Consider the following 25,368-nt stretch of genomic DNA (forward strand, 5'->3'; position numbering starts at 1 on the left):
CCGCCTGGCAACAGAGGAAGACCCCCTCTCAAAAAAAAAAAAAAAAAAAAAAAAAAGAAAGAAAAAAAAAAACTGGTCACCTTTTCACCATATACAAAAATTAACTCAGGTTGGATTAAATATTTAAATTTAAGACCTCAAACTACAATAATACTAGAAGAAAAATTTCAAAAGTACCATTCTGGATATGGGCTATGGGAAATAATTCATGACAAAGTCTTCAAAAGAAATTGCAACAAAAGCAAAAGTTGACAAGTGGGACCTAATTAAAGTAAAGAGCTGTCACACAGCAAAAGAAACCAACAGAGTAAACAGACAACCTACAGAATGGGGCGAATTACTCACAAACCATCATACAACAAAGGGCTAATATCCAGAATCTATAAGGAACTTAATTCCACAAGCAAAAAATGAATAACCCCCTTTGAAAAGGGGCCATAGTTATAGACACTTCTCAAAAGAAGACATACATGCAGCCAACAAACATGAATAAAATGCTCATCATCACTAATCATGAGAGAAATGCAAATCAAAACCACAGTGAGATATTATCTCACACCAGTCAGAATGGCTATTTTTAAGAAGTCAAAAAAATAGGAAGATACTGGCAAAGATAAGAAGAAAAGGGAATGCTTATACACCGTTGGTGGGAATGTAAGTTAGCTCAGCCACTGTGGAAAGCAGCTTAGAGATTTCTCAAAGAACATAAAACAGAACTAACATTCAGCCCAGCAATCTCATTACTGAATCTGTATCCAAAAGAAAACAAGTCATTCCACCATAAAGACAGGTGCACTCGTATGTTTATTGCAACACTATTCACAATAGCAAAGACATGGGATCAACCTAGGTGCCTATCAACAGTGGACTGGATAAAAATGTGGTACATATAGACCATGGAGTACTATGCAGTCACAATAGAATGAAATTATGTTCTTTGAGGGAAAATGGCTAGAGCTGGAATCCACTAAGTAAACTAATGTAGTAACGGAAACCAAAGGCCTCATATTCTTATAAGTAGGAGTTAAACTCTCAGTACCCATGGACATGAAGGTGGTAACAATAGACACTAGGGACTGCTAGGAGCGGGAGGGAGGAAGGAAAAGGCTGAAAAACCGCTGAGTACTGTGTTCAGTACCTAGGTGTTGGAATCATTAATACCCCAATCCTCAGCAGCACACAATATACCCAGGGAAAAAACCTGCACGTGCACACCCTGAATCTAACATAAAAGTTGAAAAAGAAAAAAACAGAATGGAATCTCTGTCTGTTCTCAACATATCAGTCGTGCCCCTCTTCAATTTGAAACTCTCACTATTGGCTATATTTGGGGATACCCTATTTCCCATCTCATAACTTATTTTAGGAAGCACAGAATAATAATGTGTGGGCTTGGGATTCAGTTTTTGCAATAAAACACTGAGCCTTCAATGACCTTCCTGTACATGTAAAAGCACAGCTGTCTGCATGGCAGCAGCTGGACCCCACAGTGTAGATTGTGCCTTCACCCTGAAATGTCTATGATGCCCTATCGCCATGGTGATGGGATTAGGGATCTCTTGCCCTCGGTCCTAAGTGCCACTATCTGTGCTCAGTTTTTCAAAGGTCAGAGCAGATTGAACCTTTGTGGTTTCATTTTTCCTGATTTTGATTTTTCTTATGGGGAACCTGTGTTCCTGCATTCGAGGTATGTTCATCCTGGCCTGTCAAATGCGGTCTTTTCAAATTACTTGTTAATATTTTCAAAATATATTATTTTAAAAATCCTCTGTGTTTTCCATATGCAGTTATAAATATGTTTTCTGGTTATGTTTTATTCCTCACTTTATATATTTGATTCTTGTGTCAAGCAGAGCGCCTGTGAACTTTTTCTTCATTTAAAAAATATGTATCATTTGCTTTTACATCCTCCACCCTTCAACGTTCCCCACCCCAAATTAAGTTATTCCCTAGGGGAGCATATGGCAAAGTCTATTTTAGGGCAGTTTTTAACCTAATTAAGAACCTATGAAATCATTACTATCAATTATCTGTTGACCATGGGTATAAAACACTGAGCCTTCAATAACCTTATGTGCAAAAGCACACTTGTCTGCATGGCAGCAGTTGGACCCCACAATGTGGATTGTGCCTTCACCCCAGAATGTCTATGATGCCCTATTGCCATGCTGTTGGGATTAGGGATCTCTTGCCCTCGGTCCTAAGTGCCACCGTCTGTGCTGAGTTTTTCAAAGGTCAGAGCAGATTGAACCTTGGTGCTTTCGTTTTCCCTGATTTTGATTTTTCTTATGGGGAACCTGTGTTCCTGCATTCGAGGTATGTTCATCCTGGCCTGTCAAATGTGGTCTTTTCAAATTACTAGTTAATACTTTCAAAACATGTTATTTAAAAAATTATCCTCTGTATTTTCCATAGGCAGTTACAAATATGTTTCATGTTGATGTTTTATTTCTCAATTTATATATTTGATTCTTGTGTCAAGCAGGGTACCTTTGAAATTTTTCTTCATTTAAAAACTATGTATCTTGACTTAGGCCTGTAATCCCAGCACTTTGGGAGGCCAAGGCGGGAGGATCACGAAGTGAGATCAAGACCATCCTGGCCAATACGGTGAAATCCTGTCTCTACTAAAAATACACAAAATTAGCCAGGTGTGGTGGCACCTGGTGAAGTCCCAGTGTGGTGTAGTCCCAGGTACCCGGGAGGCTGAGGCAGGAGAATTGCTTGAACCTGTGAGGCGGAGGTTGCAGTGAGCCAAGATGGCACCATTGCACTCCAGCCTGTGCAACAGAGCAAGACTCCATCTAAAAAAAAAAAAAATCTATCTATATATGTACACACACATATGTACACACACATATATACATATATACACACATATATATACACACACACATATATATATACAATTTCCTTTTACATCCTGCATCCTTCAACGTTCCATTCTCCCACCCCACAAATTAAGTTATTCCCTAGGAGAGAATGTGGCAAAGCCTATTTTAATGCAGTTTTTAACCTAATTAAGAACCTATGAAATCATTACTTTCCAAAAGTTTGGAACAAAGCCACAGTACTGTGGATGGGTTGGAGGCTTTTCACACAATAAAATGTACCTATCTTTGTTTTTAACATGTTTTTCCTTCCTCTCTTCTTTTTTTGTGAAATGTGTATTTACTTTAATAAATTTGCAGTAAGTCATTTCCATTCACATATTAATTTCTTAAAGTAATAAGAGTGTGTATTGTCTATGTGTGAAATAAAACACACATTTATTTTTATGCTTTGGGAGTTACCCAAAATCATAGAATTGTCAATTACAGTCAATCAGCCAACCTCCTCACCTTTCCAGAGTAATCTTAGTCAAATATTTTTTCTATTACCCAATGAAATGCAGTATTTCAACTCAGAAAGATAAATAGAACTAATTGGTAGAGACTGTTAACTAAGAACATACAGTATTATTTATACTCAGAAACAAGTAGATCATGTACATATATATGAAGATAAAAATTAAAGGGATAATTGTATAATTTGCATGTCGAGAGCTTTGAAAACCTGTTTACTTGTTAATGCTGTTTTGATGGATTGTGTGACTTAGTTCTCCCAAGCCATCATCCAGGGCTCTGTGCAGGAGTTCAGTGCTCATCAGTTCCGTGACTTGGAAACTGTCTAAGTTTAGAGGCACTTGTATTTGTTAGTAAATAAGGCAAGATGCTATTGTTTCACGGGTTTTAGTGCAGAAGACTAGATAGATAAGCTGCTCCACCCAGCACACTGGTGTTCATTTCATGGTCATCTCATCTGTTGACCGTGGATATAAAGCATTTATCTTCAATGACCTTCCTGTACATGTAAAAGCACAGCTGTCTGCATGGCAGCAGTTGGACCCCACAATGTGGATTCTGCCTTCACCCTGAAATGTCTATGATATCCTATCGCCATGGTGATGGGATTAGGGATCTCTTGCCCTTTGCTCTGCCACTGTCTGTGCCAGCCAAGCCACTAGGCCATTGTGGCAGACAGCAGTGCCCTTTGTGTGGAGGGCACTGAGTGTGCACTGAGGCAGACACAGCACTTTTGACAACTTTATCTGCTTCTTTCAAAACTGGGTCTGAATTTTGATAAAGTGGTTGGTTTTAGGCCAAGAAGGTGTGTAAGCCTCTGAGCCTTATTAAGCTGTGAAATCTAAAGCAGGTCATTTCACTGATAATTAAGCCTCATGAGCACTTATACTGTACACTTTACCTACATCGAATCATTCGGCCATCACCACAGACATATGGCATGATTGATTTACTATCACCTTTCGCTGGGCAGAAAAAGACAGAGATGAATGTGCCCAAGCTTATGAGCCCCTCAGCAAAAGAGCCGAAATGGGATCCCAAGCATATGGCCCCAGTGCTGTGGCTCTGAACTACCGACCTGCCCTCAGCACTCAGCCGTGGGATCGTGAGTCACTGTGCAAGGGAGTTCCAACATCTGCATGTATGTGTGGAATGATCTGAGCCTGCAGAGTTCCTACACATTAGCCACATTATAGGGTGGTGTCTGTGGTCACATAGCTCAGGGCAGGTATTAGTACATGAATAGCTTAGCTGTGTCATAGTCTTTACGTGAAAGGCACATAAAAGCCCAAATGCTTTTGAATTGGTTGAGGATTTTGAGTTGGAGGACAACACTTGGGACAACCGGTCACATTCTTTCAGTGCTCAGCCACTGCTCAGCACATATCCCAAAGCCGGTAAATAATGGAAAGACCCTTGATTGATATTTGATGGCATTATGAACTTCAAATGACCCCTATAGAAATGTTAAAAAAAAAAAAAAAAAAGTCTGTGAGCTACACAACCTGGGGACAAGACAAGTAAGAACACAAACTACCACTAAATAATTAGCCTCCTGTATCACCCTGGTTGCAACTCCCTTGGCAGCTGGTTTGAAGAGCCTCAGCGCTCACCAGGGCCATCTCCCCGCTATGCCCTCTCTCGCTGTGGGTTGCCTGGGCTGAACATAGGCAGCCCCTCACATGATGACTGCTGACACAAGGCAAAGGAAGACTAAATGGAAAATGTAAGGTTATACTGATTATTTTAAAATATAAGTATTTCAGTATTTTCTAATCTTTAATAATTGATTTTTTTAGGGGAGTTTTTTTTTGTTTTTGTTTTTGTTTTTGTTTTGAGACAGAGTCTTGCGCTGTTGCCCGGGTTGTGCAGCGGCATGATCTCAGCTCACTGTAACCTCCGCCTCCTGTGTTCTAGCAATTCTCCTGCTTCAGCCTCCCGAGTGGCTGGGATTACAGGCATGTGCTACCACGCCCAGCTAAGTTTTTGTGTTTTTAGTAGAGATGGGGTTTCACTCTGTTAGCCAGGATGGTCTCAATCTTCTGACCTCATGATTCACCCAACTTGGCCTCCCTAAGAGCTGGGATTACAGGCATGAGTCACTGCGCCTGGCCCGGCCCAACCCATTTTTGTTTTTGTTTTTTGTTTTGTTTTGTTTTTTGAGATGAAGTCTCTGTCATCCAGGCTGGAGTGCAGTGGCACGATCTCAGCTCACTGCAACCTCTGCCTCCAGGTTCAAGGGATTCTCCTGCCTCAACCTCCCGAGTAGCTGGGACTACAAGCACATGCCACCACGCCTGGCTAATTTTTTGTGTTTTCTTTTTTTCTTTTTTCTTTTTTTTTAGTAGAGATGGGGTTTCACCATGTTGGTCAGGCTGATCTCACCTTCCTGACCTCAAATGACCCGCCCTCCTCGACCTCCCAAACTGCTGGGATTACAGGTGTGAGCCACTATGCCTGGCTAATTATTTTCGTAACCAAGACAAGAAATAAATATGATTAATGCTGGTGCATGGTATTAAATTTAGTCTTTAAAAAATTCACGCATAAACAAGGGCAGAACCCTGTACCCTCCAAGATAAATTCAGTAGCAGTGTATATGGGTCTGTGGAGGTTGAAAGGGACTTGGTAGGAGTCAGGAAGGTAGTGGCTGTCCTGCTGGGCTTTTAAAGGATCTGAAGAAGTGACAAGATGCTGTGGTTGAATCCTAGCATGTATGTTAGTATTTGTTCATTTGGAGTTTGATTATTTCATGTTGCTTTCATTTGCCACTACCTGGAAAGCCAAGGGCTCTACTCTCATTTCCTTTCTGCTCTTTCTTTGCCTTCCTTGGTCCATAAAGAGGATGGTCCAGGAGAAGCTCATTCCATGCTTGTTAACCAGGCACATCCCTAAGTTCCAGTCCCTGAGTCATTCATGAGTAGCACCACCATGAACTGACAGCCATGCTGTGTCCTTCCACATCCCCTAGGTGACTCCTTCGAGCCTTCCAGAAAGTGTGGGAGAAGGAAGCCCTACTCTACTACCACGGTAAAGTAGCCTGTCTTTGCCTAAGATGTAAATGTTGTTTTCTTGGTTCCCTTATTTTTCAGTTGATATCAGCTATGGGAAAATTATCCAGTACATTATAGATGTTAGCTAATATTTCCTTGGGAATGGAGGAGGTGTATCTTACCAACTGACACCTGATTCCAGAGGACATGCAACATTGGCAGTGTCAGATAGTACACTGTGTGTTAAGGGATATTTTCTTCAGGAACAAGCTTTCCACTTTAGATAAGAATTCTGTCATTGTTACCCCAAAATTATCTAGACAGAAACATTCTTCGGGAAAACTCCTGTGCTTTCCTACGGGAACTCTACTCTAGAGTTGGGGCTTTTGACTTGAACATTCTTTCCCATCTTGGTTACCCAGAGTTTCCAAGTGAACAAAAGACCTGTGCGAGCCATCCATAGCATAGCCTGATTCTCAGAGTGTTTTCCTTCTCTAATTACAGGTGACTTCAGGGAGCACATTCAATGGTATGTATTCTGGAATCACTCACTGGTTGTGAGAAAAAGATTCTATAGGAAATGTGGAGCCTAACTGCTGGCTTTTGTCTGGAGAGCCTCCATGATCCAAGACACTTGGTGGGAATGAGGATGGGGGGTATAGTAAAAGAAACTGGTTTTCCAGGTGACAAACTTTTTTTTTTTTTTTTTTTTTTCTGAGACGGAGTCTCGCTCTGTCGCCCAGGCTGGAGTGCAGTGGCCGGATCTCAGCTCACTACAAGCTCCGCCTCCCGGGTTCCCGCCATTCTCCTGCCTCAGCCTCCCGAGTAGCTGGGACTACAGGCACCCGCCACCTCGCCCGGCTAGTTTTTTGTATTTTTTAGTAGAGACGGGGTTTCACCGTGTTAGCCAGGATGGTCTTGATCTCCTGACCTTGTGATCCGCCCATCTCGGCCTCCCAAAGTGCTGGGATTACAGGCTTGAGCCACCGCGCCCGGCCAACAAACTCTTTTTATCTATGTATAGTTCCTGGGAACATGTTCACATTAGGTGGTGTTCACATTAGGTGACGTTCACATTAGGTCGTGTGGGAGTGAGTGTATTAGTGTGTAGGGGGGGTGGTCTATGTGCAAGTCTGCATGATTTGCTTGTGAATATGTGTCTATGTGTGTTTCCCCTAGGAAAAAAATGTTGTGTTTACCCAGCACAACTCTCAGTGCCATTTTTCTTACTTTAACAAATCAGACCACACACTTTACTTACATTAGTTCAAACCTCCTCATGCCCATATGCTGTGAGCTTGTTTATTGAATCCACATACCAGATGGAGAAACTAAGCCACATAAATAAATGTGCCCTGGCTCACTTGCTATGAAGTGAGGAGCCAAGATGTTTACTCGTACGGTGCTAATGTTGAAGGCCTGAACTACAACCTCTATTTATCAGCCAGTGAAGGGATCACTATTCACCATGCAAGGGAGCTCCAGCACCCTCTATGCCTGGAATTACCCAAGCCTGCAGAGATCCCAAACACCATCCCTCACATAAGAGAGCCTCAGTGATCTCAGAATCCAGGTAGCTATGTAGGCATCTCCCTGCAGGTGTCACATAGTCCTTAGTGTGAAACAGACATAGAAAGCCCATGTTTCTGATCAAGTCACAGGTTCTGCAACACTAAGGGAGGCACTAAGTAGGACAATATGGTGCCTGTGTGTCACAGCTGGGTGTCTCCTCAAGACATGGCTCAAGTCCATTAAGAATTGGGGAAATGCTTTAGAGTCTTGGACAGTTATCACCACAAGCCCTCTGAACTACGTAATTTAGGGATCATGACAATTAAGTACTCAAATTGCCACTTGGTTGTTATCCGGGTATCCGTCATCCTTGTGGCAACTCTCTTGTGAAGCTGGCGGGGAGAGCGTCAGTGCTGGAGCTGAGCTTCCCTTCTGGATGGACCCTCCCTGTGTTAGCAGGTGGGTGCAGGCGTGGGGGTCAGCATGCTCAGTGGATTTACACACACAGCATTGAAGAGTAAGACTGGGCTTCATTATTTACACATTTTCAATAACTGATGATCTTCATAACATAAAATCAATGATTTACTACATTAGAATACTGTCCCTAGTATTGAATCTTGTCTCTCAATAAAGGATTGCTTAAAGTCACATGAGAGATTCCATTCAACTGATGATACATGGGACAGGCCGTGGCAGCAGTTAAAGCAGTCATTTGAAAAGGCTTTTACTATAAACTTACATCTAAGCCTGAGGTGGGGCATAAAAGAGATGATTAGCTCCCCTCTGCCATGTTCCTATTATGTGCGTGGTGGAGGACAATTACACAGGAAGGTGATGGAGGAAACAGAGCAAAGGATTGCACAGGTCCATTGAACCCATAAGACAATGTTGAGGTTAGTGAATGAGAGTGCTCATTCTAGGTCAAATTTTACCTTGTGCATTCTTTCCATGCTTTCTTCCAGTAGTTCCTTCTCTTTTTCATTAACTCGGTCACGGTTGCTAAAATCCTCACTAAAAGAGGACAAAGCTTTGTAATAACATAAAAGCTTGTAAAGTTGTGATAGCTCAAATTTTACAAAATACTAGGGGCTTTTGCCTGAGACCTGGATGACCTAGTTGTGTAAGAATGGGGGGTTCCTCTGAAGACTACTGGACTTCTGGGAAGAAAGATCTAAGTTGCCTCTCTGTGATATGGAGTTAGTCTTAAAGCCAGGGACATGGTAGTCTCTGAGAGCAAGCAGGGGGTCACAGAAGAACACACAGAAATAGATAATGTGGGTAATACATATGTTTATAGTATCTAGAAGAAAACATCAAGATGTACATTAAAATATATCTAGAGTTTTGACAAAGACAACTAAAATATAAGAATCTTTAAAACTCACAAGGCAAATATCAGGACCATGTGGCTTCATATTATTTCTACCAAACAGTAAAATAAACATAGCACCAATCTTGTGAACACACTTCCAGAGAATACACAGAGTAAACACAGCCTTACTGCCTGATTATTTCCAGAGAATCGTGATTGCACGCCTGCAATTACAGACATTACAGAAAAGGGGAAGGACAGAAACACTTTTCTGAAGGTAGAAGTCAAACCCTGAAAACAAACATTAGCAATCTAGCATCAGACTTTTTCTCAGAAAGGAAGAAAAACAGGATTTTATGGGGGGATTTCACCGGGGTTCATGGGGAGAGAAACAGTGGCTTTCTAAGATCACTGTTAAAGGGTTTGGAGAAGAGAGGGCCATTGGGTTAATGGAAGGGACATTTGGTGACAGAGGAAAACAGAACTTGGGGTGAACATCAGAGAGGGTCCTGTGGCTATGGAGAGGTCTCCCTAAGAAGAGACAGGACTCTGTCCCCTGCCACAGCAAAGTCTAGGGATGGATGTGGAGTGTGTAAATTAGAAACTGAATTTGGCTGTGGAAAGAATGAGCAGAGAAGGCACACCCAGAGCTGGCGCAGCCACTGCCCATTCTTAGCCAGACCTTATTGCAGGCGGCTCTGATCAATAGTGAAGGAGGCAGTGGGGGTTGCAGACTTAATTCATTAAACCACCAAAGCACCAGCCACATGGCTACTTTTCCAGTTAATTCACAGTAGCTTGCACATTCAGGTTTGATCTGTGGAAGGGAAGTTACTGTTTGCAGACCCATCTTTTGACGATCATTTTGCAATGTCAGAAGGTCTGAACAGCCTTAGGAGGCAAGCAGACCCTGGTCCCTCAGTGTAGTCACTGGAGGAGACAGTCACTGAGAGGCAGCTGACAGGGTGAAGGGAGAGGGGAGGAAGGCCACAAAGATGACAGCCTTTAAAATAAACTGTCATCTTGGGGAGGTCAAGGATCTGAAAGAGGAAGGAGAATTCTTTATCATTAAGGACCTGTCTTTGTCTCAGGCATCTCCTCCAGAGCATCACCTTTGTCCACCCACACACCTCGGGCTAGGAGGACTGGAGAAAGACAGTGAGGGGGTCTCTTGGGTCTCTGGCAGAGGGCGTGATGTAGAGGTGTCAGTTGTTCAGGAATCTCTGTCTCTAGGGAACCAAATACCTTTCCCATCTCAGATCCTTCACTCATTGGGGTTGGGATTCTGCTCATCACTTATCATCTCTGAATGTCAGCACCCTCAAGTGTAAAATCTCAGCCACAGCCCCTCCTCTGCCCTCCCTGCAGGGCTGATGTTCTCCATAAGCCATAAGGCATCATGCCCACGGGAAAGCCGAATAGGAAACCATGCGCCACTGCCCTGGAGCCATTCAAGCATCCTCTCCACATTCAGCCACTAAGTGTCCAACTTATTCCTCCTGGCATGTAGTAAACACTTAGAGAACACTACTGAAGTACCAGTCCTCTCTTAAGGTTTTCCTGTATTTAGTGATTTTTTAGCCCTATACTGTGATACTAAGAAGTAGGGCCTAAAAAGTATTGCTAAAATTTCATTATGACAGTGCAGAGGACTGAGGGCAGAGGGACGACATGAGCTTGCCAGGTCCACATGGCTTAGTGGAATTTGAATCCGGGTCCCCACTCTGCACCAGCCCTGCACTCACAGTCATCCTGCTGTGTTCTCCTCTCCGTGAAGGCACTGCCTACAGTCTGTCTGATAGAGGTGTTGAGTGCTCACTGAATCACTTTGATTCAGCAGGCTCTGCTTGGAAGCCTGTAAAGAACAGGATCATAAATTTAAACTTAAAACTGATTATCACTATTTTCCCTCTAGTCTTCTGTCAGCAAGATGTCAACAGCCCTCTCTATTGTAAATGCATTAACCAGCATCTTCTCTCACAGAGGTTTTAAGAAGATACGCCGTGTCCACCATCCAGCTTCAGAGGCATCATGGCTTCCGGGTAAAGAAGAAGATGTACCCACAAGAAGGTATTGTGGAAGTTCATTAATTAAGCTAATTTAAGAATCGCAATTGTGGGGAGTATTCAGAGTCCCATATGTAAGAGGAAACTATGAAGAGATTAAGCCTTATTTTTTAATGTGTCAGAATTCTAATTTGCCTAGTCAGTAAGTATTACTACAACCACAAAAGTAAATATCCACTTAAAAGTCAATTTTCGTTCATGTTTCATGACAGACAATGTTTCAAGCTAATGTCTAGAATTTACCTGGTTGTTAAACATTAGCATAGATCTCCCTGAAAGAGTGGTGCTATATTATTATTTTTCAATTAATATATTTCTTTAGAGAGTTTTAAATTGACATAAAAACTGAGCATATGGCCGGGCATGGTGGGTCACACTTATAATCCCAGCACTTTAGGAGGCCAAGGCGGGCAGACCATCCGAGGCTGGGAGTAGGAGACCAGCCTGGCCAACATGGTGAAACCCCGTCTCTACTAAAAATACAAAAAAAATTAGCTGGGTGTGGTGTCGGGTGCCTGTAGTCCCAGCTACTCAGGAGGTTGAGGCAGGAGAATGACGTAAACCCGGGAGGCCGAGCTTGCAGTGAGCTGAGATCCGGCCACTGCACTCCAGCCTGGGCGACAAGAGTGAAACTCCGTCTCAAAAAAAAAAAAAAAAAAAAAAAAAAATTGAGCATATAATAGATGAAGTTCCTATGTTATTCTGTCTCTTCACCCTTACTTCCTAATTTCACCTATTATTAACATCTTACATTACTGTAATACATTTGCTAATAATGAGAAAATATTGACACATTATTATCTGAAGTCTATCATTTGCATAATGTTCTTTCTTTCTGTTATACATATATATGAAGTTTGAAATATTTATAACATTATGTTCATCCTTACGGTCTCATAAAGAATATGTTCACCTCCTAAAAATCCCCTCTTCTCATTAATCTCTGTCCTTTCTCTGCAGAAACCTTGGCAACTATTAATATTCTTACTGTCACTTCAGTTTTGCCTTTTCCAGAATGTCATATAGTTGGAATCATATATTATGTAGTTTTTTCAGATGAATTTAGTTCACTAAATTGATGTATACTTAAGCTTCCTTCCTGTCTTTTTTATGCCTTAATAGCAAAAAATGGCACAATAAATCACCAAATAATATTGCATTAAATGAATTTTTGTCTTTGTATTCACCTGTTGAAGAATTTGGTAGATTTCACGAGAGGAAACCATCTGGGTCTGGTGCTTTCTTTTTCAGAATGCTCTTAATATGAATTCAACTTATTTAATAGAAATAAGTGTATTCAAATTATCTAGGATTCTAGTGTGACTTTGGAAAGATTGTCTTTCAAGGACTTGATACATTGCACTGAGGTTACCAAACTGCGGTCATAGAATTGTTTATAATATTCCTTGATTATCCTTTTAATGCCCAACAGTTCAGTAGAGATGGTTACTCTTTTATTTCTGAAATTGGTCGTTTGTGTTATCTTCTTTTTCTTGGTTAGCCTGCATAGAAGTTCATTCACTGTAGCGAGCATCTCAAAGAACCAGCTTTTGTTTTTATTGATTTTCTGATGATTTCAGTGTTTTAATTTTATTGACTTCCGTGATGTTGTTTATTACTTCTACTTGCTTTACATTGCTTTCCTTTATTTTCTACAGTTTCCTAATTGAAACATGATATTACTGATTTTAGATCTTGTGATTTTTAATGTATTGCATCCAATGCTATAAATTTCCCTCTAAGGACTGCTTTTGCTACATCTAGAAATCTTGTCAAGTCACATTTTCATTTAATGTAGTTAAAGGTTTTTTTTTTTTCTTTTTTTTTTTTTTTAAATTATACTTTAAGTTCTAGGGTACATGTGCACAACATGCAGGTTTGTTACATATGTACACATGTGCTATGTTGGTGTGCTGCACCCATTAACTCGTCATTTACATTAGGTATATCTCCTAATGCTATCCCTCCCCCCTACCCCCTCCCCACAATAGGACCCAGTATATGATGTTCCCCTTCCTGTGTCCAAGTGATCTCATTGTTCACTTCCCACCTATGAGTGAGAACATGCAGTATTTGGTTTTCTGTTCTTGCGATAGTTTGCTGAGAATGATGGTTTCCAGCTGCATCCATGTCCCTACAAAGGACACGAACTCATCCTTTTTTATGGCTGCATGGTATTCCATGGTGTATATGTGCCACATTTTCTTAATCCAGTCTGTCACTGATGGACATTTGGGTTGATTCCAAGTCTTTGCTATCGTGAATAGTGCCGCAATAAACATACGTGTGCATGTGTCTTTATACCATCATTACTTTTTTTTTTTTTTTTTTTTTTTTGAGACAGAGTCTCGCTCTGTGGCCCAGGCTGGAGTGCAGTGGCCGGATCTCAGCTCACTGCAAGCTCCACCTCCCGGGTTTACGCCGTTCTCCTGCCTCAGCCTCCTGAGTAGCTGGGACTACAGGGGCCCACCACCTCGCGGGCTAGTTTTTTGTATTTTTTAGTAGAGACAGTGTTTCACCGTGTTAGCCAGGATGATCTCGATCTCCTGACCTCGTGATCCGCCCATCTCGGCCTCCCAAAGTGCTGGGATTACAGGCTTGAGCCACCGCGCCCGGCCTATACCATCATGACTTATAATCCTTTGGGTATATACCCAGTAATGAGATGGCTGTGTCAAATGGTATTTCCAGTTCTAGATCCTTGAGGAATCGCCACACTGTCTTCCCCAATGGTTGAACTAGTTTACAGTCCCACCAACAGTGTAAAAGTGTTCCTATTTCTCCACATCCTCTCCAGCACCTGTTGTTTCCTGATTTTTTAATGATTGCCATTCTAACTGGTGTGAGATGGTATCTCATTGTGGTTTTGATTTGTATTTCTCTGATGGCCATTGATGATGAGCATTTTAGTTAAAGGTATTTTTAATTCTCTATTGAGACTTCTTCTTTAACCCATGAGTTATTTAAAGGTGCATTGCTAATTTATAAATATTTGGGGATTTTCTGGTTCTTTTACAGTTGTTGATTTTTTGTTGTCAGGTATGTGTTGCAAAAGCAGTCATCTATCTCATCTTGCCACCACCCAAGATGGCCCAGGATGTGGGCTCTCCCTGAGTGTATCTTCGGCAATCTGCCAGCCTGATGTGGTTGGCCTCCCTCTTTAGTCTGAGCTTGCCTTCTGCTTAGAAAGGGCCATTCTCAGTTCTGGCAGAGAGTTTTCCCAAAATTGAGAAGGTGACATTCCTACTCCCCAGTGCAGCCTGCACCTCTGACCTGTGGTCAGCAGACAGGACAGAGGCCCTCAGTAGACAGAGTTCAGTGGGGTCTCTGACCAAAGTGCATCTTCAGAATCTGCACCTACCCCCTGTGACCTCAGGCAGACTCTGTGTCCTAAAGCAGGAGGATCTGTGCCACCATCCTGTGGAAATTTGTGAGGATCACTGTGTTACTCAAGTAAGGTCTTTGGAAAGTGTCGTATTACTACTGTTTGTTAACTGCTTGTTGGTGGCTTGGTTGGGCCACACCCTTTATGAAAACCGGGATCCCTCAGCCGGTGTGGGTGTCTGTGCAGCCTGAGACCCTCATGTGAACAGCCTCATGGCAGCTGTCTTTCCCCTTACCACCGTCAGTGCCTCCTTGTTCCTGGGCACTGCTTTCTCTGATGGGTGCTCCACTGTTTTCCTACACCTCAGTGACTACAGCTGGATGTCTTTTCTGGAATCTAGGCGAGGGGCCATCAATAGCAGCTCTGCTGTGGCACTGCCCTCTTTCTTAGCTTGTCTTGCTCTGTCTCAGGCTCCCTCTAAAGATCCCACCCTTCAGGTTCTTCCACAAGTTTCTTATTGAAATCTGAGCAGAAAAATATGACCAATATGACCAATCTTATACCCACTGAAGATATGAATGAAGAATTAAAACAATTATCCATGGACTCTTCCATATAAATACCTAAAAGTAATTTCTAAAAAAAAAATCAAGGAAGATGTAATAGTTTTCCATAAATTAGAATACCCAGCCAGGCACGGCGGCTCACGCCTGTAATCCTAGCACTTTGGGAGAACGAGGTGGGCAGATCACGAGGTCAGGAGATCGAGACCATCCTGGCTAACATGGTGAAACTCCGTCTCTACTAAAAAATACAAAAAATTAGCCGGGTGTGGTGGCGGGTGCCTGTAGTCCCAGCTACTGGGGAGGCTGAAGCAGGAGAATGGCGTGAACCCGGGAGGTGGAGCTTGCAGTGACCCGAGATTGCGTCACTGCACTCCAGCCTCGGAGACAGAGCGAGACTCTGTCTCAAAAAAAAAAGTTTCCCTCACCCACCTTCTCTCTTGCCCACTGGCGGTTAATCCCCACTCCCATCTCCAGCCCTAAGCAATACTGCTGTGATATTCCAGCTCCATAAATTTCCCCCTTATTTAATAGAAATGGACATATATATATATATTTGGAGCCTGACTTCCTTTAGCACACTATGTTTGAAGTTAATTGATGCTTTAGCACGTGCTGGTAGTATGTTTTCCTTCAGAGTCTGCTGTGTTTATTCATATAGATAGTGTTTATTCATTTATCAGTTAATGGGCATTTAATTAATTTTGTTTTTTGCTATGATGAGTAATGTAGCTTTGAGCATTCATATATAGTCATGTAATGCATAATGACATTTTGGTCAATATATATATATATTTTTTGAGATCCAGGCTGGAGTGCAGTGGCACAATCTTGGCTCACTGGAACCTCCACCTCTGAGGGTTAAGCAATTCTCGTGCCCCAACCTCCCAAGTAGCTGGGACACCCAACATATGCCACCACACCCGGATAATTTTTGTATTTTCAGTAGAGACAGGGTTTTGCTGTGTTGGTCAGGCTCGTCTCAAACTCCTAGCCTCAGGTGATCCACCCACCTCTGCCTCCCAAAGTGCTGGGATTATAGGCATGAGCCACCGCACCCAGCCTACATTTTTTTTTTTTTTGAGACGGAGTCTCACTCTGTTGCCCAGGCTGGAGTGCAGTGGCACAATCTCAGCTCACTGCAAGCTCCGCCTCCCGGGTTTACGGCATTCTCCTGCCTCAGCCTCCCGAGTAGCTGGGACTACAGGCGCCCGCCACCTCGCCCGGCTAGTTTTTTTGTATTTTTTAGTAGAGATGGGGTTTCACCATGTTAGCCAGGATGGTCTCGATCTCCTGACCTTGTGATCCGCCCGTCTCAGCCTCCCAAAGTGCTGGGATTACAGGCTTGAGCCACCGCGCCCGGCCCCAGCCTAAATTTTTTAAGAAACAAGAGAACTATATTCTAAATTAGCTTTGCCAATTTATATTCCTACAATGATGCATAGCACTAATTTCACTGCACAATGTATGGCAGGCCCCAATATGTAAGAAATGGTGAAAGTAACACCTAAAGATTAGTATAAAACAAATAAGATTATCATTGTCGCTATCATCTTTGTCAAATTCTCCAAGCAATCTAAATATGCTTGGCAACATAGCTGAAAAAAGCATTATCCGTTACGTTTATCAGTAACAAAGACATACATTTGAAGGGGAAAAACACTTGTACTGACAACACAAGGTCAGAATTAACATACAAATTCTGCTGGTCACTTTGGAATATTTAATTGCCTGGAGAAGTGTTTTGTAGACAAATGCTCTATGGAGCACCTGAGGTAGGGGGAATCAACAAAACTTGGGTTTCAAAAGTTACCCGGGTTTAGAGCAGGAAACTTGGTTGGAGGACACACACCTTGTGTGAGCGAGGTGCCTCGGTGTGTGTGGACGTGTTGGAGGTACAGTATAATGGTGGCTTCCTCCAGAAAGGGACATTTGGGGTAGATTCGTTCCATTTGAACAACACAGCCTGATGTGGCATGGACATGAATGGAGGTGAAATGGACAGTAGCTGACAGGAGCAGTCCTGACAAGGCCAAGGTGAAAAATCTGGGAACCCCTCCAGGTGCAAAGTCTTCAGTTGAAAAAGGAGGTGGCCCCAGGAAATACTGAGATGGATCAGCAATGCACGGGAGACAGAGTTCTTGGCCCTGCAGAGTGAGTAATGTGGATTCTCACGTTTTCTCCTCTCTCCATTGATTTCTCTCCCAATGCAGACGACTTCCATCATACATCTTCAGCAACCTTGAAAGACTGGACGAGCTTCGGCCCAGTCTTGAAAGTAAAGGAAGGCAGCTAGCAAGACTGGCATCTGGGCTTGGCTGTGCATGTTTTCTATTGTGGGGAAATATATATAACAGAATATTTATAATTTGAACCTTTTAACCAAAGTGTGCACACAGTGGCATTCAAAATATTCACAGTGTTGCATAACCAATACCACTATCTACACCCACAATTTCGATGATTTCTTACAAAACCTTGTCCACAGTAAGCAATACAGCACTTTCCCCCTATTTCCAGGCCATGGTGATTCCTATCCCACTTTCTCTTGTATGAATTTGATTATTCTAGGCACTTCGTATAAGTACAGTTATACACTATATTCCTTTTGTGTCTGGCTTATTTCCATAAGCATAATGTTCTCAATGTCCACCCACGTTGTATCATCTATCAAAATTGTGTTCCTTTTTTACAGATGGATGATGTGCCACTGCATGTAGACCACCTTGCTTTTTGTTCATTGATGGTTGAATTATTTTCACCTTTTGGCTCCTGTGAAAAGTGATGCTATAAACATTATACAAATATCTGTTTGATTTCTGTTTTCTATTCTTTGGGGTATATACCTAACAGTAGAGTTCCTGGGCCCAACAGGAGTTCTATATTTAACTTTCTGAGCCGCTGCAGACTGTTTTTCACAGTGGCTGCAACTTTATCCATTTCTATCACTAATGTATCAGGGTTACAATTTCTTTACATCTTTGTCCACACTTATTTTCCTTTAAATCATCCTAATAGGTGTATATTGGTGTCTACTTGTGTTTTTCATTTGCATTTCCCTAATGACTAATGATGCTGAGCAGCTTTTCCTGTGCTACTATCAGTGGGTGTATCTTCTTTAGGGAAATATATGTTCAAGTCTTTTGCCCATTTTTAAAAAGTTGTCTGATTTTTATTTAGTTTGTTGTCGTATATTTTTGAATATATTTTATATATATTTAAAATATATTTTAAATTTTAGTCTCTTACAAGGTAAATGATTTACAAATATTTCACCCTTTGTATAGAACTTTAGATTCACAAACTTCATTAATTTTTATAAAATCCTCAGCAATTGACCCCAAACAGATAAGACTGAAGCACTATTTTAGGAATAGTTGAAAGTATTATCACCCCAAAACATAGTCATAATCAAATCCTGCAAGGTACACGTAAGGCACAATGACAAATAAGGCAGCAAAGGGCCATCTGGTGATTAGTCCACCACACTTGTTGCAACTGTTTGTGCTGCAGTTTAAACATATCAGCATTCAACCCACGTCTCCTCTCTTGAAGTAAACTGTCCTATGTTGGCTGGCCTGAACAAGCATAGATAGTCTCCAGCCTCAATTAATATGCATGCATGACAAAGAAAAGGAGGTCTGGATGAAAAAATATTGTATGATTAATAATTATGCTTTAATTAATTTTAAAGGATATAATTTCAGTGTTTGTAATTCTCCCGTCGGCAGTTATAACAAAGGATTAGTGAATAAATACAGTAGACTGTTTTGCCTAGAATTGAATCCAATCTGTCTATTAAGCTTTGCTTTTATTCAAGTGCAAAATGCTAAAACACATAATAACTGCAGTGACAGCCACTGTGGATCCTCAGAGGATTCCACAAAAATGGTCTTGGGACATAAATCCTACAAGCTAATATTGTTTTACGGGATTTAGAAAACCATTCAAACCTCACAGTGTGAGCAGTGGGACTCTCATCAAACTATAATGTGTGCTTCAGTACCATTTGTAGACTGACTCATTCCCATTGCCTTAAGTTGCCATCAGCAAAATGCCAGGGACTCCATTTCTTGCTCCTCGGCTCCTCGTTCTTGCCTGTCTTTCCACAAGGGAAGATTTTTAGCAGGAGCTCAAGCTGTGCTTTTAATGAAACACATCCCCACACACTGTCCTGTTGTCCACATTAAGCAGAGCTCCCTGAATAACTCATGAACAAAAGCATCTATGACTAACCATTGCTCTGTGTCCTCCTAGCCTCTGAGGAGTCCCCAGCTCACAAGAAGGGAGGAGATGGAGAGAGGCCGGTCGACACAAGGGTAAGGTTGCCTTGCATTCCCTGAAATAGAAATGTTCCTTTCTTGGTGTCTTTCTTTTTCAACTGACTTTACACGTGAAAAAATGACAGTGTACATTACAGGTATTAAATGCAGTTTTCTGAGGGAGTGGAAGAAGTGACTCTTAGCAACTGATACGTAATCCAAAATGTCATATACCTATGACAGCTTCAGGTTGTAGACTGTATCCTTGGGGCCCTTGTCCTTGGAAGCAAAGTCTTCTCCTTGGATTCAGTATTTTGCACTTGCCAACCTACGTGGATCTGAGAGATCCACCACCCAGAAGCTGATGTCTTTTCCAGTGTGTATCCTACCCTTGTTTGGGGGGGCTTGAGGTTGACCACACTTTCTGATCAAGTTTTCAATATTCACTGAGAGAAACAGCCTTGTGCAAACAATCCACAACACGACGTACCCTTCATAAAGCTTTGTTTCTGTATTGCAGGTGGTGCAGGCGGCCCCTCTGGGGTGTGACTCTAGTAAGTATTCTGGAATTATTTGCCAAAAAAAAATCTGGATGCCAAGAAACGTGTGGCATCCTTGCAGGTTTCAATGTGAAGAGCCACCCTGATCCTGGGATTGCGATAGGAATAAGCACAGTGGAAGTGTTTTTTAAAAATCTGAATTCCCCAGGGAAATATTATGGCCAATTTTTGAGGAAGCAGCTGTGCTCCCTTTTGGTTAGTGCTGAGTTGGGTGCTTGAGGATTCGTGGTGTCTCATGTGAGGCTGCATCACGTGGTGTGAGTGTGTGCGTTTCTGTACAGATGAGGCTGTGTGTTTCCTCAGGAGAGATTTCCCATTTATACAACCCAATCGCAGGTGTCCACTTCTAAAAATAAAATCCATCCCCCGCCCACTCTTTCTGTGCAGTGGCTCCTCCACCCTCACCAGAGCCATCCCTGGGTCTGGCTTATTATCCCCACTGCTCAGGTGGAGATCCTGAAGGGCCAAGGGGGTGGCCCCAGCTCCCAAGTTCCTGAATGAAAAATTGAAAACGTGAACCCAGGAGTGTGGGCCTGTGCTGACGCTGACATGCACTTAGTCATGGGGTGTTCGCCACCACGCAGGGAGTCCAGCATTCGTGTATAAGCCCTAAAGCACCGAGCCCAGAAGGCCCCAGACACTGCCCATCATCATAAAGTGACCTCCATGGTCACACAACCCAGGGCAGTTCTAGGCACATCTCCCCATGGGCCGGCGTAGTCATCAGTGTGTCAAAAGCACAGAGATCCCCCAGGGTTTGGGTCAGCTCACAGAGCCTGTTTTTGTTGCTGTTGCAGTTGTTGTTGTTGTTTTTAACTTTTAAGTTCAGGGTTACATGTGCAGGACGTGCAGGTTTCCTACATATGTAAATGTGTGTCATGAGAGTTTGTTATACAGATTATTTCATCACCCATATATTAAGCCTAATGTCAGTTATTTTTCCTGATCCTCCCGCTCCTCCCACCTCCCACCCTCCAGTAGGCCCCCCACTCCCAGATTCTAAGAGGAGTAAGGGACCATGCAGGCCAGTGCGGCCCACTTCAGTTGTGAAGTTAATTTGCTCAGCAACTTAACAAAGCCTATAAGGATGGGTGATGTATTTTAGTAGATTTAGTAATACTATCTTCCCAAGCCCTAAAATGCTCAAATCCTGCCAGCTGAAAATGGTGAGGAGGGACAGATGGGAACTCTGTGCAGCACTTGGTTATTAGCCTGGCTTCCGTCCCCTCGTGGCAACTCTCTTATGCATGTGGGTAAAAGACCCTCAGCCTCAAGTCAAGCCGCCTCCATGAGGAGCCATCTCACTATTGACTGGCTAGTGCGGTGTATGGCCACCAGCCCAACTGAAACAAAATGTGGCTTTAAAACAAGTGTAAATCTCATACAACAGGCAAATGCAGAAGCAGCATGTCTTGCAAGTTGTAAAGAAGACAGTCGCAATGTCGCCGGACTTCAACCTGGGTAGAAGACATGAGGGAACTCTGTCACTGAATCACGGCAGAGTTCAAGGCCACTTGTAGACTATTTCGTGTTACAGAAGGTGGCCTTTAGCTACTAAGCACTTTGCCTCTGTTTCTCATTTCTTTCCTGTTCATCTTCTTGGTCATCCTTCTTCCACAAGAGAAAAGAGCCCGAGCAAAAGCCAGTTTCAATATTAATCTGACTGAAGTTTTGTGCAGTTTATTATCATCCAGGTAATCAGGTGCAACCCGGTCTGCCTACCAGCCCCCCATCCCTGCTGTGTGTTTTCATTTAATAAATATTTTGGTCTACTTACTATGTGCTAAATTTTCTGGAGACCACAAAGTAAATGAGATAGAATCTTTATGTTGACAGCTACGTTGGATTTAACATAACTGACAAAAATTAAAATTTCTGATTTCTTGTAAAAATATTTTGTACATGTGAATGCATACTGAATGTAAAGTGGTTAACAAAAAATCACACTTGCACTCATGGAAGGCTTTTCATGAATTTGTCAATTTCTTTTTTTTTTTTTATATTTCCCCGCTTCTCTGGATAATGCATATCTGAACCTGGAAACTGATTCCCACTGCAGAAAGTGTTCTGAGCCACATCCTATAGCTTCACTAGTGCAGGACCACCCGGGAGGATGGCCCAGCATCAGCTTGGCCCATGCTGTGATCAGCCACCTCCATGCACCACACCAAGCAAGCTCCCTGGGTGATTCACAGTCTCCACCACCAGGGCACTGACCTTTATTCTGTGTTCTCCTAGCTCGCTGTGGGGATGCTGTACACAACATCGCTAATGAGGACGCTGTACACGACATCGCTAATGAGGACACTGTACATGACATCGCGAATGAGGACACTGTATATGACATCGCTAATGAGGACACTGTATACGACATCGCTAATAAGGACGTTGTATATGACATCGCTAATGAGGACGCTGTATATGATGTCACTAATGAGGACACTGTATACTACATCGCTAAAGAGGATGCTGTACAAGACATCGCTAATGAGGACACTGTATACGATGTCGTTAATGAGGACGCTGTATATGACATCGCTAAAGAGGACACTGTACAAGACATAGCTGATGAGGACGCTGTATACAACATCACTAATGAGGATGCTGTACAAGACATCGCTAATGAGGACACTCTATATGACATTGCTAATGAGGACATTGTATATGACATCGCTAATAAGGATGCTGTACAAGACATCACTAATGAGGACACTGTATATGACATCACTAATGAGGACGCTGTATACAACATCGTTAATGAGGACGCTGTACAAGACATCGCTAATGAGGACACTGTATATGACATTGCTAATGAGGATGCTGTGTATGACATCGCTAATGAGGACGCTGTATATGACATCGCTAATGAGGACGCTGTATATGGCATCGCTAATGAGGACACTGTATATGACATCGCTAATGAGGACGCTGTACGACATCACTAATGAGGACATTGTATACGACATCGCTAATGAGGACGCTGTATATGACATCACTAATGACACTGTACACGACATCGCTAATGAGGATGCTGTATATGACATTGCTAATGAGGACACTGTATACGACATTGCTAATGAGGACGTTGTATATGACATCACTAATGAGGACACTGTATATGACATCGCTAATGAGGATGCTGTACACGACATCGCTAATGAGGACACTGTATATGACATCGCTAATGAGGACGCTGTATACGACATTGCTAATGAGGACTCTGTACACGACATCACTAATGAGAACGCTGTATACGACATCACTAATGAGGACACTGTACAAGACATCTGTAAAAAAGAAGATGCTGCCAAGGTAAGACACTTTTGTCTTGAACCGAAATGTTACTTTCCTGGCTTCTTTCTAATCAGATGTAGACACGAACATCTGCCAATGTGCATTATCGTTGTCATCTGCAATTTAATCAAATGTAGACATGAACATCTGCCAATGTGGATTATTTATGACATCTGCAATGCCCTTGGTGTGATGCTATTGATTGGCAGCCTCTCACCAACCCATGCCGGGCACACTGGGGCATGGTAGATGGCAGCGTCCACGATCCACTGCAAGGCAGAGGTGTTTCCCTCCACAGCAGTTTCCCCCCGTGGATTAAGGTTGTGAAACTGCCAATCTAGATACACTTCAAAGATAAATTCTGTGGGAAAAGGTCTTGTCTTTTTCATAGGTGTCCTCAGTGCTAGTTTTGGGAGACTCCGACCTCTGACTCAGTCACTATACCCCTTCTTATTTTCTCCAGTTGTTGAGAGAATATCAGATCTGTGTGACGTGCATGGCATCATTTCACCCTCCTAATGTTTCCTTTTCTATAACTGCAGGAGCCATTGACAGTGGAGAATGGTACGTACCCTGAAATAACTCATTTCCTGAGGGAAAAATGCTGTCTCTAGCATACAGAAACCTGATTCTGGGCTCCTTTTGGGGAGGAGGATTTGGGGTCTGGTGAGAGCAAATGGTTTTGCAAGTATAAAACAATGTTCAGAGAGGCTGGAGGGATGTCTGTGAGCCCAGAGGAAACACCAGGGGATCCTGTGGGAAGCACGGGGGCTTCAGCTGGGGTGGGAGGAGTGGGCCTCTCTCTAATGACTTATCCTGATGTTTGTGTTTCTAAAGATTTGATTATGGAGAGCATATCTGATGATGAGGATTTTGCAGGTAGGTAACTATTTTCCATGTAAGATTCAATGGGAGAGAGTTCCCAGGGGCCTTCGGGGTATCCATACTGTTTGGGAGGTTGAGGGAGGGGGCATGAAATCAAAAAGAAAAAGGAAATATGTGTCAAATTGGATTTTGTCTTTTCCAAGTTTCTTGTCACAATGTAAGAACTGTCTCTCTGGGCTGTGAGGGTGCTGTGTGATTTAACGGTGATCTTTCCCAAAACAGGTGGCCTTTTCTCTTCTGCCTCTGCCAAACATCAACCCAAAGGGAAACTTCCTTCCTAACCTTTTATGATATTTAGAGGTTGGACTAGTCAGCATCCCTTGGGATTGTGCAGAAGAGGTTTGGGGTTGCATCAAGCGGCATCTGTGGCGAACAGAATCTGAGGACACAACTCCCTCACAGGCACTTACTTGAACCTGGAGACAAAGTTCTCCTGGTGTGTGCCCAGGGGTGCAGGAGAAATTGATGGTCGTCCTCTGAACTTTTAGGACTTTGAAAAGCAGTCATGTTTCCATCCTCGCTGTTGACTCCTGGCTTAAAGGGAACTCCTAGGGTGAGTGACGGAGGTGGGATCGGACCCTGGCAGTCTGATGGCAACACCCGTGTTCCTCTGCACTGGGCCATGGACGACATTACACACCTTGGTGAGAATCAGGAATTGAGGCTAACCACGTCTGGAATTGAGATGGGCCTTGAGTCATAGGAATAGGTTGAAAAAGATGCATTTTACTACCCTATTGAAAGAAACCATTTATTTCTTACTCCAGCAGGATAAATGGTTTTCAGTATCCACTTAACTGCTCATTGACTCTTACTGTAGATCAGGAGGTGGCAAGCAGCCCCTGCCCTCCCCCCGTTGTAGGCCCAAGGTAACCAGCAAGTGGCTGCATATAATGGAAGATTGGTGCATTTGGAGGTGTCTGTATTAATGGGACCCACATGATATGGGTCAGAGCTAGGGTGAGAAAAAACCTGGGAGCACAATGAAATAATTAAATATTGAACAAAACATTATTGAAATCTCCATTACACTTTAGTAGTTGAAGTCATTCTTGTGGTCATCACTGCCTTTCCCAGCATAACAAGCTACTTAATATCACATGGACCCATGCCATGAGGAACGATGATCAGTTTGTAAAATGCCAATAAAGCCATTGCCTGTATAAGCCATGATATTTCATCCATATATTTCAATTTCCATGTGTAAATATAGTTCAAATGTCAGAAATTTATTATTATCTAACAGAAT

At 42.6% G+C, this 25,368-nt stretch overlaps 2 protein-coding genes across 2 annotated transcripts in view; one reads left to right on the top strand and one right to left on the bottom strand.

Moving 5' to 3' along the window:
• Window positions 1–25,368, bottom strand: part of DGCR6 (DiGeorge syndrome critical region gene 6) — a 341,424-nt gene that overhangs the window by 62,288 nt on the left and 253,768 nt on the right. The window lies entirely within an intron of this gene.
• Window positions 2,235–24,096, top strand: LOC126964081 (uncharacterized). The gene is given in 10 exon segments (XM_050806919.1): window positions 2,235–2,316; window positions 6,316–6,374; window positions 6,842–6,866; window positions 11,148–11,234; window positions 19,376–19,437; window positions 19,901–19,934; window positions 22,164–22,600; window positions 22,635–22,964; window positions 22,966–23,252; window positions 24,072–24,096. Coding segments are annotated over 10 exon segments (1,374 nt in total). The 5' UTR covers window positions 2,235–2,288.

This window comes from Macaca thibetana, chromosome 10, assembly GCF_024542745.1.
Source record: "Macaca thibetana thibetana isolate TM-01 chromosome 10, ASM2454274v1, whole genome shotgun sequence".
Classification (NCBI taxonomy): Eukaryota; Metazoa; Chordata; class Mammalia; order Primates; family Cercopithecidae; genus Macaca; species Macaca thibetana.